The sequence below is a fragment of the Varanus komodoensis genome, unplaced genomic scaffold (assembly GCF_004798865.1).
Source record: "Varanus komodoensis strain SLA01 unplaced genomic scaffold, ASM479886v1 scaffold80, whole genome shotgun sequence".
In the NCBI taxonomy this organism is placed as follows: domain Eukaryota; kingdom Metazoa; phylum Chordata; class Lepidosauria; order Squamata; family Varanidae; genus Varanus; species Varanus komodoensis.
The window spans coordinates 1991425-2007203 of record NW_025336482.1 but is presented as its reverse complement, the minus strand read 5'-3'; the positions used below and the strand labels follow the sequence as shown (position 1 = coordinate 2007203).

At 52.5% G+C, this 15779-nt stretch overlaps 1 protein-coding gene across 5 annotated transcripts in view; it reads right to left on the bottom strand.

The window, feature by feature from the left end:
* Window positions 1-15779, bottom strand: part of SBNO2 (strawberry notch homolog 2) — a 74397-nt gene that overhangs the window by 31000 nt on the left and 27618 nt on the right. For 4 of the 5 annotated variants that reach the window (XM_044455995.1, XM_044455993.1, XM_044455997.1 and 1 more), the window contains exon 4: window positions 10040-10151. In XM_044455995.1, coding sequence (XP_044311930.1) covers window positions 10040-10151 — 112 coding nt within the window. Of the gene's footprint in view, window positions 1-5849; window positions 6698-10039; window positions 10152-15779 lie in introns of those variants that run through there. The other variant, XM_044455998.1, reaches the window with a different exon arrangement.

The following is a 15779-nucleotide window of genomic DNA, read 5'->3' as shown; positions in this document are numbered from 1 at the left end:
CCTTTCAACTCTCCTGCTCCGAGATGTCTACCTGCTGGACTTCATGGAAGAGTTGGAAGGAAACAAGGACAAAGACTGCTGAGCAGCCAGGGAAGTGCCGGTTTCTCCGGAGAGGAAGGGCAGGGGCTGGGAGCAAAATCCTCTCGCAAGGCAACGGCCTTCTCGGCTGCCTGGTGAACTGAGGGTTGCAAGCTACCCATACTCCTCTCCGGTCCCATAAACGGGAACAGGCGAGAGGTGGATCGGCATGGAAAGCTGGACTGGACGTGCCGTGGAACGCCGGGGATTTCTGCCTGCAGCTTATTTAAGCAGTAACAGAAATAGACAGGTACACCGGATCAAGGGGCTGGCTTTAAATCTGCAGGGGCGGGCAGCAAGAAAGGGAGAAATTATTTTTTCGTTTCACACAGAGTGGTGGCAGGCAACTTCGGGGCTCCCACACATGCCCAGGGAAGGCCGGACTTTCCTTCTATAGCTAGGTATGCATAACCCCCATGACACAGATGCAACACACACACACACACACACACTCAGAGAAAGCATTTTGCAGCACTACAATGCATAAGGAGCGCCGCACCCTACTTTTGATCTGTCTGTCCATCCAAGGCCACGCTTGGTCTTGGTGGGCACTGGAAGCCCGGGCCTGGGTGAAGGAGGCACCTGCCCGTCCGCCGATCCCTCTTAAGTGGAACCACTGAGATTTTGCGCCTGCACACTTCTGCAGCGGACTCTGAGGCGCCATGTGAAGGAGAGCTCCACAGTGTCAAACCAAGTATTAACTGGCACAGCTGGCCACCGAGGGCTCGGCTCCACGACGCAGCCTTGAAAGTCAGGCTGCAGCTCTTTAGGGTGGTCTGGTACTCCTGTCCTTGCCGTGCAGAGGGTGGGTGGGAGGGCGCTGGACACTGGCTTCCCATTAGCACTTTTGCGCTGGGAATGATGGGAGGTACAGTCCACACCCCTAAAGGGCACCTGGATGGAGCCGGCTCTCTCACATCCGGGCCCAACACAGGCTGGTGCCCAGGAAAAGGAAGCAACTATTTCAGAAGAAAAACACTGATAGCAAGAGCAGGGGACTTTGTCTGGATAAAGAAGGAACAGGGAAGTTAACACGCCACCAGATAAAAACCCAGGAGTTTCCAGAACCCTGGAAAGGAACAGTGCGCCCTATTCTGGGCACACCTCAATGTGCCAGGTGTCCCCTTCTGGATGGCTGCTCCAGCGGTCAGCTCCAGGCATCCCGCCCCACCAAGTCCCACTGAGCAGAGCCACTGCAAACAGGATGCTGCGAGGCCGGACAGGACAAACACAGGGAACTTCCTCGTATCCCGGATCAACCCATCTGTCCCACCGGGCCAGGAAACTCTGCTCTAACAGGCGGCTGGTCTGTGGCTTCAGGCAGAAGGGTCCTTTCCCACTGCCTTTTCCTGGAGATGCCGGGGACTTTCTGCACGCAAAGCTGGGTTCTTGGGTTCAGCTATGGCTGTTTGCCTCCAGATTCCAGCTCTCATGCCTCTGAATAACCGGCTGATTTAAACAGGAAGCTCTCCCAGGTGCAAAGCTGAAAGGGCTCCAACCCGGGACACCTAACAGGGAGGGGCCGGCACTGGATCAGAGGGAAGTGAAGGGGGGATGGAATGGATTGTGCTGCAGAAGGGTATGGCCGGTCGGGACCCCGGGCAGGAATGCCTTGCATGGCGATATTTCTTGCAGGTCCCAGCTTGTAAAGAGCAACTGCAACATCGTCGTCGTCTGCTAGGGCTGCTATGACTACCCAGACATACTGCTTCCGATGGTGGACAGCTAGATAACTCTGAATACTCACAAGCCAGGCACAAAGATTCCCGGGTCTGGGACCCAGAGTGCCTTCAACCCAGGAGAATCCATTTTCCTGGAGCTAATTGCAGCCGTTGCTACGCCGATCGCTTCCACAAAGTTGCCCACCTCCTTTTAAAAAGCGGCTTCAGCGAGCGGCTCGTGTCTTGTAGCAGTGAACGCCACAGTGGTGTAAATCGGGTGGTCCCTGGGGTCAGGAAACTGCAGTGCAAGGACTGCAGCACTGGGCCCATTCACACATAATGGCCGCAAATTATGAGTTAATTGATGTACAATTAATGGACCGGCTGCTTCTGGTTTGAACATGCCACTTCCAATCAGCTTGACTGAAGGTTATTTGTGAGTTAATTTAACAACTAGTCACGGGTTAACATTGTTTAATGCATGAACGCCAGATTCCTGCATTATGTGGCAACCAAGGATCAAGCTGATCAGAGGGTGCATCTTCAGATTAGAAGCAGCACAGAAATCATAGCTCTTCAGCTCGTTGACATTTATGTGCAAACTGGATCAGCAAACCGGATCTTTGAGGAATAGCCCTGCGCTAGAGTTCTCCCCAAGACCAAGAAAGTTGCCAAAAGAAGAGACTGTGTCTCAGGATGCTGGAAAAATATGTTTGTTTGTTTTCTTACTGCTACATATTTGTTCAGCATCTTCAGACACAGTCTCTCCTCTTTTGGTCATTTTTTGGCATACGCTTTCCAAGGGATTTTGCATTGTTTCCCCAGGACAGAGGCTTTCTGGTGTGCTGGGGAAGAGTCCAAATTCAGGAGGATGGGGGAGGTTGGAGAAAGGTTTAAACACTTTCCTAAAAAGGACTAGCCACCTTTTACCCACTTCAGCATCCAGATGCTCCCCACCCACTTGCTGAAGGGTCGGTGAGGAAGCCAAGTTCCCGGAAAGAAGAGCAACATTGATCACACAGCCAAAAATCTGTGAAAAACAGACTGCAGGGCTGCAAACCTCCCTTTCACTTCCCAAAGCGATTCTGCAGCAAATCGAAGTTAGCGGCCGTAGCAGTTCTACATGGAGGGGGGCTGGTGAGCAAGCTTCCTCCACCCACAGCAGCTTGCGGTGCAGTAGCCGCCGCGGCAGAGAGTTCCACCCGGCCACACGCCTGTGCTCAAACCCGGCAGTGCGCAGCGGTGCAATCAAGCCCACCAAGCTGAGCTTCTGGTACGGCAGAAACTTGACAGCCGCTTCCTGCTCTCCGGGAGGAAAAGTGACAAGGAAATGCTCGGAGCCAACTCTGCGATTCTGTTAAGGGCAAGGGAATGTGATCTTCTGGGGAAAACAGAAGGCGTCTTTCCCACTCAACATGCAATTCCAAAGCTTGCCTACTGGAGCAAGAGCTGCGACTGAAATCTAACTGGAGGCTGGCAGTTTGGTTTTATGTTTTTGCTTGAGGTTTGGGTTGCCATTTGTCACTGAGAACGGGCGCAATCTTTTTAAGAAGCTAACAAAATAAAAGGTAAAGGAAAAGGCTTCCCCGTGACATTAAAGTCCAGTCATGTCTGACTCTCGGGGGCGGTGTTCACCTCCGTTTCCTGGCCGAGGGAGCCAGCGTTTGTCCATGGACAGTCTCCGTGGGCATGTGGCCGGCATGATTAAACACTGAAGTGCACGGAACGCTGTTACCTTCCCTCCGAAGTGGTGCCTTTTAATCTCCTTGCATTGGAATGCTTTCGAACCGCAAGGCTGGCAGGAGCTGGACGGAGCAACGGGGACTCACTCCGCCTGCGGATTCGAACTGTCAACCTTTCGATCAACCAGCCCAGCGGCTCAGCGGTTTAACCCACTGCCCCACCGCATCCCTTAACAAAAGCACAGAGGGGAAAACTCTGCTTGATTTTGTTGGACAGGTCACGGTATCCCTGTCCAGTCTTTACCTGTTACATCCTTCCCTTCTTCCCATGAATATGGTGCAAGAGCTTCCTTATATTCTTGCAACTATCCTGCAAGGTAGGCAAGGCTGAGAGACCACAACAGCCGAGGATTAAACAAGGATTTCAGCTCAGGGCCTCCCACTTCAGGTCAACAGCTGTTATACTGCTGCAGCTCCAGAAAATGTGACAAGACAGTACCTGTTTGCAGAGAGCTCTGCATTTTATAGAAGGTCAGCACAGCTGGGGAACTCAGTCGGAGCAAAGGTCCACCTTGCTCAGCATTCAGCTCAGGGGATGGCCGACCAGCTGGCCACAGAACCCCCCAGCAAGAAACAAGGGCGTAGTGCTCCCCCCCCACAGCTTCCCGTGGGGAATGGGCGCATTGCGGCACCTGGCTCTAATGGTGGGGGCAGCCAGCAGCCATCAGAACCAGCAGCCATGACTGCCACCTCCACACACGTGCCCGATCTCTTTCAGAGCCATCCAAATGGGTGGCCGTCACAACATCCTGTGGAAGAGAGTTCCAAAGTTGAACGCCATGCCATGCAGAGCCTTTCCTTCCCCCTGTCGTGAATCCTCCACCATTCATTTGCATGAGATTAGAGCACGAAAAAGAAAAACCCCTTCCCTTCCCTTCCCTTCCCTTCCCTTCCCTTCCCTTCTTCCTAAACTGAACAATCTAAGCTCAGCATCCGGGTCCTCCCTTCCAGCACTTCTTCAAGCTCAGCAAAACCCCTTTTAGATTCGGTCACGAGGACCTGTACACGGAACAGCACCTTGGTCTTCTTTCCCTGCTACAACCCCAGGTCCCACAAACCAAAGGCAGGTGCAATAGACTCACCCACTGACACTGCATCTCTCTGAGCCCAGAAATTGGCTTTGGGCACCTGGAGCAAGGGAGGTTCGCAGCCCTGCCACACCAAAATCCCACGGCTGCCACAAAGCTCCTTCTTTCCAGCAGCTCAGGTGAGGGTTGCGTTCCTCAGAGCGGTTGCTCTCCAGGTGGGGCAAGGCTGAACTAAAATTTGGGGCAGCGGAGGAATTGTCTCCCCGCCACGTTAAACAGCTGAGCCCCCGAGAACTGCTCGGCGATCTGCCATGGGGAATCTGACGCCCAGCACGTTCTGCCTTTTGCACGTTTTCAGTTCACAATGTGCTGGTACCTTCCATGCACCACACACACCTGTGAAATCCTGCAGGGGCTCAGGACAAAACAGGGGTAGCCCACATTCCAGGAGGAAGAGCAGAGCCCAGGGAGAAGCTGCAAAGACAAGCCAATGCCAGTGACCCACGCAAGTGACGTTTAGAAAAAGGCAGCGGACGTACGGAAGAGCTTTGCGGGAGGGGCAGCTAAAGAGCAAGGCAAAGTTGGGGCTGAGGGAATTTATCATGCTTCGAATGCTGCGGCTGCTTCCACGGGCTTAAGCCTCTCCTGTGCACCGAGCCTAAAGCCTCGGAACTCCTCAGCACACCGAGGCTCAGCAACGGGGAGATCCTGGGTGCGAAGGCGATTAAGCCAGGGCATGAGAGGGGGCGAGGGCGAGGCTGCGCTTGGCCGTGGAGCAATTACATGGCCACAGGAGCACTAATGCCAGCAGCTTCTCAGAAGCCAGTTCAGGGAGGAAAAACTTTTCCTGACCCAGCCATTTGGAGAACTTACGGGAAAACAACCTGAATGTGCCGCTTTTTCTTTGGGACGGGACCATCAAGAACACTTTGCGAATGGGTTGTTTTTAATCGCTTTGCTCTCTCCAAACCTGTCATGGCAAAGGACAGTCACAACCTAGACCTCTCCTCTGTCAAAGTTTAGCAAATCGCCCCATCTGACAGTTCCCTGAGCCCTACAGAGCCTCCCACCAAGCAGAGCTGGTCAAAATGCCGGGAGGTCAGGGCGATGAAGTCAATGGACAGACCCTGAACCTTGGCTGTTGCAAAGGAAAAGCGTGACCTTCACACACACACACACACACACACACACACACACACACTCATACACCCCTTTTAAAAAGTTCCTTTCCCAGAGCCAATAGAAGGAAAGTGTGCGTGTGAACAGGAGAAACAGAACTGTGCACACGACCTTGTACAACGAGCACCACCACCACCCCGCGACAGAGATGCAAGTATTACCTTGAAGAGAGACGCATACTTAAGCCAGAACTGCACCTGGGACATGTTAAGCCAGCGCGGGCGGCTGGGAGAGGCGAGCCGGTCTCGGGCAAAGCGGCCAAGCGGACGTTTTCAGCACCCGAGGACGACAAGTCATGCCTCATGACAGCGTGTGGGCAGGCAGAGAGAGGGGCATGGAGACATAAAAATTGGCACTAGGGAAACGGGGAGAGCACGCGAGGAGGGGGAGGAGGAGGCGGCAAAGCAGGGAGGCTGGGAGAAAAGTGGTCCCCCCCGCCCTGCGGCACCCTCCTTTGCGATAAAACCGCCTAGCGATTGGTTTAGTCACAAAGAGGAGGGCACGCACTTCCTCTAAGTCCAGCCCGGCTGACTTTCAGGAAATGAAGCCTGCCTCGCAAGTCAGTGAAATTACTGGCAATGAGAGCAGAATTACTGTATGTCATGTAATTTAAACCACAGAACCACTGTAAACAAAGAGCAGGCTGCACAGGAGGGCTCTGGTTCGAGAGCCAGGATAACGCCGACTTCTCCCTCTCACGGGCACCCCGCTCCCGTAGCTCCTGCCTTGACGAAAAAAGTTGCATTGGAAGCTTAAAGTTAGTTTTTCCTCCTCTTTGCCAGAGGGTTGGGTGAAACATACTAAAAGCTAAATTTAGAACTGGATTCCCGAGGGCTGTTATAGAACCTCACTTTAAAAAGGAACCGACCAGGTTTCCGTTCCAACTGAAGCGACTCAAAGGACAATCTGATTGCTGTGTGTGTTTTTTCAGCGCTGTGTCACACGACTGACACTCGTCTCTCAAAAGCCAAATGTAACCTGAACACAAGTGCACAGCCACCCTGAATCAAAACCGAAAGATCGTTTCTAGATATCTCAGTAACTTGAACCAGAGCAAATCACTCATTTTCTTTTACATGTCAGGTTAAAGGTTTCTGATTTATTTATTTTTTTGGGCGGGAGAAGGATTTTGTGGCCCCAGCCAGAGTGTTTCACAAAAGATGGAAGAACAATCATCCCTGGGGAAGCTGGATGGTGTCCTTGCTCTGAACGTGCCTCGGGTTTGCAGAACATGTTTGCTCAAAAGCAGCTTTCCCCAGCATGGGGCCCTTCAGACATTCCAGACTTTAACTCCCATCAGCCCCAGCCAACAATGCCAGGGGTCTCAGCTTTGGGGAGTTTTTAAAATTCCATTTTAACATTTATATCCTACTAGTTTTGCATGCAGCCAGAGTAACACACCTTCCCAGTTTTATCCCCATCTAGACCTAAATGGGCCAACCTGGCCAGAGTCCACAAAACAGCCTCGACCTCCGGAGGCCAGGAGATGTCCGAACTGACGAGAGATGAGGGACTCTTCACACACTCAGAGGCACTCTGCTGCACGACGAGTCACGACTCCGCCCTCACAATCAGCACTACCCCTGCCTGCAGTGGGCTGGCGCGTCAAAGGAGGCGTGGTCAAGAGCGCCCCAGTCCGGTTGGCACTGGGAATGGGTGGCAGGTGGGGAAATTCCAGTAACCACCCCAGCCCAGATTGCCAAGAAAAAGGCGAAGGAGCAAAACCGGGGCTCTTCTGCAGAAGACTCGCCATGCTGCTTGGTCAAAGAGCACCCGAGATGCCTGAGGCGCTTCCCACGTGCTTTGACCCCACCCCACCCCGCCCGGCTTGAGTGGGGCATTCTTGATAAGAGACTTTGGTGGGGCTGCTGCCTCGGGGAGTTCCAACACTGTCCAAAGGGTTGTCAAGGGGAGCTCAGAACACCCCCAGGGGGAATTTCTGGGGGTGGCGTTCACAGGGCATGTTTACTGCCATTTTACTTCTCTCTCTCTCCAAATGCAATCTGCCCTCAGCCGCTGAGTGTGTGTTCCAGCTGTAAACAAAGGCGGCATTTGGGGTGAGAAGGTGCTTCGTTAAGAATTGCAACCTGGTGCTCCCTTCAGGGCTGAACCCCCAGGCGGGAGGGCTGGATGCACCATCTGCGAGGTCCCCCCACCTCCAAGCTGACAATTCTGAGCCCAGAAACAAACAGCCAGCTGGTGCTGCTGGAACGTTAAGGCAGAGGTTTGCAGCTGCATCTGGAGAGAAGCATTCCAGGGTGCTTGCAGCCCTCTGGGCATTGCTAAGACACACATGAGCCTGAGACGATTAGATTCCGGGATTAGATTCCGGGAATGGGAGCAGCCGGCAGAGAAACCAACACTGATAAAAAGATGCTTAGTTAGTGTTGCGCATCTGCAATTCACACACCTGACTGGACACAGGAAAGCTCGCATGCCTAATTCACTCAGCAGCCATTCCCCACCCCCACAGCATCAGCACAGCGCTTAGGTGCAATGTCCTTTAAAGAAAGAGAGAGAGAGAGCGAGAGAGAGCGAGAGACTCTCGTTTTGAACCAAGGCTTCACATGGTCTCTTACACAGCCTTGCAGCTTCCAGGAGCTGCAGGCCAAAACATCTGCACATCTGTTCTGCCCACCCACGACTTGCTACAACAGACTTCCCCAGATGAGTTGGATGGGAGCTTTCCCCCCAGTGGCCATGCTAGCTGAGAAGGGGGAGAGCTGCCATCCAAGACAGTGGGTAGGCCTTGCTTGTATTTATTGCAACGCAAAAAACACCTCTCTGAGGGTCCTAACTGCCTAGAACAACTCTTGTGAATGCACTAGAGGGGGGCCCCACTGAGAAGGCCCTGATGCAAGCCCCCACAGGTATTTCCTGCCCTAAAAGGCAGAGAACTCTGAACACAGGAAATCTCAGCAAGCACGGAGGTGGATACCAGAGAAAAACCATTTGGGAGATGGGCTAGAAGCGACATGCCCCTCCTTTCTGCCCCAAATTAGCCGCCGATATGACAAGTACCTTAAAGCCTTACCTGGTAAGCACTTCCTTTCCTTGGAATCATGCCGGAGCCATAACTTAAAAATTAACCGGGCTTTAAATGCTACTGAATAATTGCTCACACTCCATCAATTCTGCCTCCACCTCTTGTCTGATTGTTTCCAGTGCGACACAGTAAATACACCCATATTTCAAACCCGTGATTCGTGCCCAAAATGCAAACAATAAGACAAAAAAAAAAACTCTCTTATATAGTGCAGTTGCTCTTTAATTGAGGCCTAGCAGTGGCAGTCTTCCTGGACCATGGGCTCCAGGAGGCTGTGAGGAAAAGCACTGTGGAAGCCAGTAACTTTGCTCCTTTCTCTTCCAGATGCAAGGAGCCTGAAAAGTTGGGGCCAGGCTAGGGAACCGTTTGTACAGACAGTACATTTTGGGGAGCTCATTGCAAGTCTGCAATATCCCCTAGTTCTGATCATTTGTCCCCCAGACAAGCCAGGAAGACCAAAGCCAGAGATCTGGGAAGTGAGCTGAGGGGACAGAATCAAACGCAGTTTAAGATGAAGCACCTCTGACCACAAGTCGGGGGAAAAGATACCACTGGTTTTTCAAAATTTTTCCTCCTTTTTCTTAAGTTCATGATGTGTCATTGTTTTAATAGTTGATGTTTTACATTGTATTTTTATATGTTACATTCTACTTTTATATTTGGTAAGCCGTCCTGAGAGTTTAGGATGCTCAGGTCCTTGGTGATAGGACAGAATATAAATGTCTGTGATAAATAATAATAATAATAATAATAAACAAAAATTGAGGAAACGGGCTCAATGCTGGACAACAGTTATTTTAATTATTACTTTTTAAAAATACCCTGATAAATCGCTAAAGCGTGGGTGTTACACCTTTTACCCCTGCGGACACCGGCACAAGGGAAGAGCTACAATGCCAAAAATTCAAGCCGGCTGAAGTGAAGAGGCCCCAGTGCTCTGTATGTGTTGACACAGAAAATGGGCTACACCTCCCAGCATTCATCAGGCTGCGCAGGGTATTCACCATTCTCAGAAAAAGGGGGGGCGGATATGCTTTCCATGGAAAGTGCACTGTAGAATAGAGTATTTCTTTTAAAACAAGCATGTGACGACGGCTACTTCTTCCACTGTAAGGACAACCATCCTGCTTCAAGACTAAGCATCACCAAGATACACCACGGACCCCTGTTCCGCACGCGCACCATCATGGAAATGACCCTTCTCGGAAGCCCCAGCCATGAGACTGAGAGTCCCTGCAGGAGAGGCGCACGGACAGCCCGGTTCGACGGAGCACCGCGGCCCGGGAGGCGCACGCTGGCTCTCACCTGAGGAAAGTCTCCGTTCTTGAGGAAGAGATCGGAAAGGCCTATTGATGCATAGCTGTTTTCCGGGAACGGCACCCCGTTGAGCACTGTCCTGTAGATATCATAATATTGCCTGCCGAATGGGGAGGGGGGAGAGGGGGGAGACAAGGAGGGTGAATTTAGGCCTGCAGGAGGAGGAGGAGGAGAATGACATCAGCCACTTTGAGTCCTCTGTAAGAAGAAGACGGGATATAAACCTGATGAATAAATAAACCCTTTCCTTCCGCGACACCGAAATGGAATCTCAAAAGACTCTCTGCACCTGTTTTAAGAGGGGTTGGTATTTTAAGCTGATAGTTCTAGCAGTTTCCTGTGCTGGGTATTTAATTTTTCTTTTGTAAGTAGCCTTGAATCTTGAATCAGAGGACCCTACCCCGAGAACGAGCCCTCCTCCATCCTAGGACCTCTTCCCCAAAGAGTCACTTAGAAGTAATTAGTAGTCGAGCCAGCGATGCAACCTAAGCAATATGTATGAACACACGCCCCACACCGAGGTCTGTGCGTGGCCCCTGAGTTGGGTTCCCAGCAACCAGGTGCTGAATTGTGCAGAAGCGCTGCTGGGAACCTCCAGGTGAATTTAGGGTCAGGGGAGCCTCAGGGAACACTCCCATGCACATATAGGCAGAAATAAGTCTTGCAACCCACTCAGGCCCAAACATGACCTGCATAAAGACTGCACCCTTTATGAGTTAATTTGAGGAGGGGGGAAGTACCAAAAGACACGTCCCTTCTTGATGAAGATGCGCCTCCCTCCTTCGAAAGCATGACAGAAATGCTCTTCCGAAGCAAAAGGTTCATACCACCCTCCTATGTCTCCCTAAGTTTCCCACCTGCAACCATGAGGACCAGCAGCTTGGCCAGTGCCATTTAAAAAAGATTAAGAAGAAGAGACCGTGCCAGTCCAGTGGCCTCCTTTCCCTTCAGTATGGGCACCTGAAACAAGTACAGACCTGTCTTGTTTTTCTCGGAAAGCTGGGTGGGCGGATATATAGAAGTGCTTTCTACCCTGACCTCGGGTAACTGCAGGTTGAAGTCATGAGACACACAGAGCGACTGGCTCCTGGGTCCTGCCTCCCCCGCTGAGAGAAACCCTCTTCCATACACATTCTCTGATTCTGGTTTTACTATCAAAGCCCCAGCCCAACCCACATAACCGCCCACTCATCTTCGGGCGGATCGCTTCGTCATATTTCCAGTAAAGAGGCTGTGAACTGACATGCTGCTGACTTGGCCCGGCGAGAGGCAGCTGCGAGAGTTCTCCATAGATGCAGCAGAGTGGGGGGACATCTGCAGGGGAGCTGGAAACCCCCCCCCCAGCACTCTTGCTGGAAAGGTGCGACCACATCACAGGCTTCCTTCGGCTCAGTCTCGGGGCGAGAGGGCCGAACGAAAGGGGCTGCAGGGATGTGCCTATTTAAAAACTGTGCCGTCCCACTCTGGCTGGAAAGGAATCCAGCAGACTGACCCGGTGTTTTTTATTTTTAGTTCCCATGATCGCAAAAAGCCTCGGGTGCTGCTGCGTTGCTAGAAAGGCAAGCTAAATCAAGCAATTACACCACCGTGGCTGGCAAACCGAAGGAAAAAGGGGAAGGGGAGGAAAGGGGGAGGGAGAGGCGGCGAATTGCAGAACCAGCCCCCAAAACTGCAGTGTGTCTGGCAGCACTGGAAGCAGCTGAGTAAGAAGCTGAGCCCGAAAAAGCGGGTCCGTGCAGGGCCAGCCCCAAGCCCAATTCCTTCCGCTGCTGCAGCTGGACATTTTCGGTCAACGGGCTGTTTGCTGGCTGGACGGGAAGCACCATGCAGAGCCGAGCGAATGGCAATGGCTGTGCTGGAGTCTTGAGTGCAACACATTTATTTATCCTGGGGTTTTTTTTTACACCACCCAGTAGCTGAAGCCCCTGCTTTGAATGTTAACGCCAGCAGGCCTGGGCATGGACTGGAAGCAGGGCAGTCGCTGGCCCTCTTCTCTGCCTGAGATGACCCCAAAATAAATGGACAAACAGACCTACTAACAGTAAGCATCCAAAGCTGCTTTTGTAAAATCACCCCCTTTATTCAGAACCATGAGGACTAGGAACTTGCTTTTGGCAGAAAGCCCATGTTGCAGTGGCAAAGCCCCTGCTTGGCATGTTGAAAGCCCAGGTTTAATCCTCAGCAGCCCCCTGAAAAAGAATCAGGGAACAGGTAATAGGAAAGAGCCCCTTCTCTGCCTAAAACCCAAAGGAGACATGCCCAATCAGACTGGAGAATACTGGACAAGTGTGCCCAGGTAGAAGGCAGCTCCCAGTTTTATTAGGCGTATGTACAGTCCTTGCTCAGGATGCAAAACAAGGAAAAGGTCTTTGTTTCAGTGGCTGGCCTCTCTGCCAAAAGGGGAACAAGTGAGGGAAAAGCAACCGATCTGCTCCCGCAATGAGCAAAACTAAATCCTAGATCACTGCAGGCTGGGGGCGGGGGGGGGGGGGGGATAAAATAGCACAGAGGGGCGAAAGCACCCACCAAAAAGAAATGGGTGGGAGGGGGAAGCTTTGTGATACAAGGCAGGGCTGCTGCTGGGTTTGAGTCAGGCTGGTGAGAATGGCCGAGGGGAGGGGAGGGGAGGGGAGGGGGACAGGAATCAATAAACGCTGTCTACCATCTGCTACTCAATATGCGGCAGAGAAAAGAGAGCGAGAGAGAGAGAACTTCTGCTAACACCTCCCAGGAGGATTCAGAAAGTAGAATTTACAGGAATACCCTTGAAAAAAAGAAAAGACACCCTGTTCCAAGCATGGGCGTCTTTTGGCGAACAGTTCGGGCGGCAGCGGGGTCCACAGCTCCCTCCAGCCCGTGTGTGGAGCGCATGTCTTCTGCACGCCTGACACGCTTCTGCCCCTGCCGCCTGGGCCACCGAGCGGTCCTGTCCGAGCCCCCGGGGATTTCGGGGAGGAGAGGGGAGGGGACAGGGTAGCGGGTGCGAGGGATGCTGCTGGGCAGGAGGGCGAAGGGCAGCTTGCCGGGAGGCAGCTGAGCGGCTTGCGAGAGGCTCGGCGAGGGTTTGCAGGGCTGGCCGGGGAGGGGGCGCGATGCGGTCCGGGACCCCTGGAGGGCACCGGCTTGGCTTGAGCTGCCCACGAAATCGCTGCTGATAACGATATGCCGCCTATTAGGGTAAGATCGTCAGGTGGCTTGCACACAAGTATCAGAGATGCTATTGAAGGACACTGGAACGAGGGGACTGGCGTCAGAATGAACTGCGAGATAAAGGTCGGGGAGGATGGGCGTTCCCGGGAGACCCGAAACATTCCCTGCGCCAAGGATGCCCGTGAGCCAAACTGCGCGCCAGGCAGCAACCCGTCCTGGCCACGGCAGGGGCCCTGGGAGAGCCCCTTCTCCGCCCGGGCGCCCCTCCCCAAACACAGGGTCTTCCCGGGTTGGCCCCGGGCCGTTCCTTCTGCTGAGCCAAGGGCCATGCCTGGAATCCCGGATCCGCAGCAGCTCACAGGTGGGGTCGGGGCCTTCCTGGTGCAGATGGAGCCTGCAGGGCAAGTTCAGGCCCAAGCTGAGGAAAAGAGGTCACGAACCAGGGTGCCCTTGGGTGCTGAACTCCAGGTATTCGGTATGACAGGTAAGGCGGGGGGGCGCCTTACTCCACATATTCCTGCCTGTTGTCTAAGAGCTTTGACTGGGGCCCTCATACAAGTTCCTCTCCCCACCCAAGGGGGGTGCAAGGGGGAGGGCCTTTTCCGTGGTGGCACCCCAATTGTGAAATGCTCTGCTGCTGGAAATTCGCCAGGCACCTACCTTACTGAACTTCAGGCACCTGGCAACAATTGTCCTTTTCTGGTGCACTTTTGGCACCATCCACACTATTTACATCACTGCACAGGTTTTTTTAAAAAAAATACTATAGGTTTTATTTTTATTTAGTTATCTTTGTGATTTTATTCTGTTTATTTGCTGTATTTTAATTGCATTATTTTATCAATGCTGTTTCTTGATTTTATTTATTTATTATTTATTTATTTTCCGGCTTATATCCTGCCTTTTTCCTACAAAGGGCTTGAGGCAGCTTACATCCTCCTCCTCCTCCATCTTCTCTGCACAACAACAACCCTGTGAGGTAGGCTGGGCTGAGCGTCTGTGCCTGGCCCAAAGTCACCCAGTTGGCTCCATGGCCGAGCGGGGACTCGAACCTGGATCGCCTGAGTCCCAGTCCCACGCTCTTAACCACGACACCACGCTGGCTCTCCAATTTTACAATTATATATGGTAAAAGAGCATGAAGCTAACAAGCAGCTTGGCAACAAATCTAATAAATAGATGAATAAACTGAGATGCAGGTGGCTGTTAACGGAGGCAGGCTGTTCCCAGTGCTGGCACCCTGGTGCTAGAATGTTCTTCCTACGCAGAGGCGGTCTCAGCATCATTTCCTTAACCCCCTCCACCCCTCCCAGGCCACTCAATCTTTCCTTTTCATTTCTTCACTGGGCTGCTGCGTGTTTTAGATCACTGCACAGATGCTGGAGCTTAGTAATAAGCCAGCATTGATATTTTAACTTTGCATTTATGGGTCAAGTCATTGAGTGCACCCCCCGAAGGGCCTTTCACTTAGCGCTTCATGTGAACCCACGGATGCTCTGTTGTATTGTTCAGGAAGGTTCATCAAGGAGGACATGGCAGCATTAAATGAAAAATTAAGCATCTTCCACAGCCCCCAGAGCCAACACTTTCTGCAAAATCCATTTTGGGGTGGCGCTCGTAAATTGTATCATGAACTGACATGGTCTGGGGTCTGACTTCATTAGCACGCGCCTGCCCTGCGTTTTACCTGAATTTCACTTCATTTTAAATTTGAAGGTTGTGCTGCTGTAGGAACACAGAAATCCCCCTGCCTTCAGGCTGTGCGAGGAAGATGTGCCACTTTGTGGGTGACAAAGCACTTCTTTTTGCCGCCTCCGTTTACAAATCCACCCCTGGACACCAGGCATCCTCTCCAGGCTAAACTCTGGGCAATCTCCTGCTAAATATGGGATTGGGCAGGGATAGGCCTGCCCTGGGACAAGCCATTGCCAGTCAGAGCGGCTTCAAAGGACCTATGCACATCTTCTAGACATACACATGGCGGGCATGCCGTGAGCGGAGCCGGCTGGAGCCGGGGGTCAGACTAGATGGCCCGGGAGGCCCCTTCTGGCTCACGCTGTTCCTATGTTTCTCCACCTGTAGCCGAACTCACGTGGAGGGTCCCAGGCTGGAAAAGGCTGGTATAAAACCACATCCCGGCCAGAGGGAACACGCCGTGTGCCTCAACAGCCCTTTCCTAGCTGGCTTTTTCTCCTCCTCCATTGATTCATTAACGTTTTCCCTTTTCTTAAGTTCATAAAAGGAACTGTTGCCTTTTCTCGTCTCTATAATACCACCGACCAAATCTTGTATATCCTTTTTCGGAGGCGCACGCATCTCCTACTGATCCCTGATTTTGTCTCCTCTTCCAAACCGCTCCTGGAACAATTCTGACCCAAGGACACGGATCTGTGGGCTCACATTTTGCCCCCCCTGCTCAGTTACATGGTCCGTCTTTGCCACGCGCGAAAGCCGCTGGACCAGGCGGCACGGCATGGCACAGTCTGTGGCGTATGTTCATAGCCTGCGGCCCACGGGCCTCTCTGGTAGGTAGCTTAGCTCGTCATCTGAACCCGGGCTGCTCCGTCATTTGTGGGAG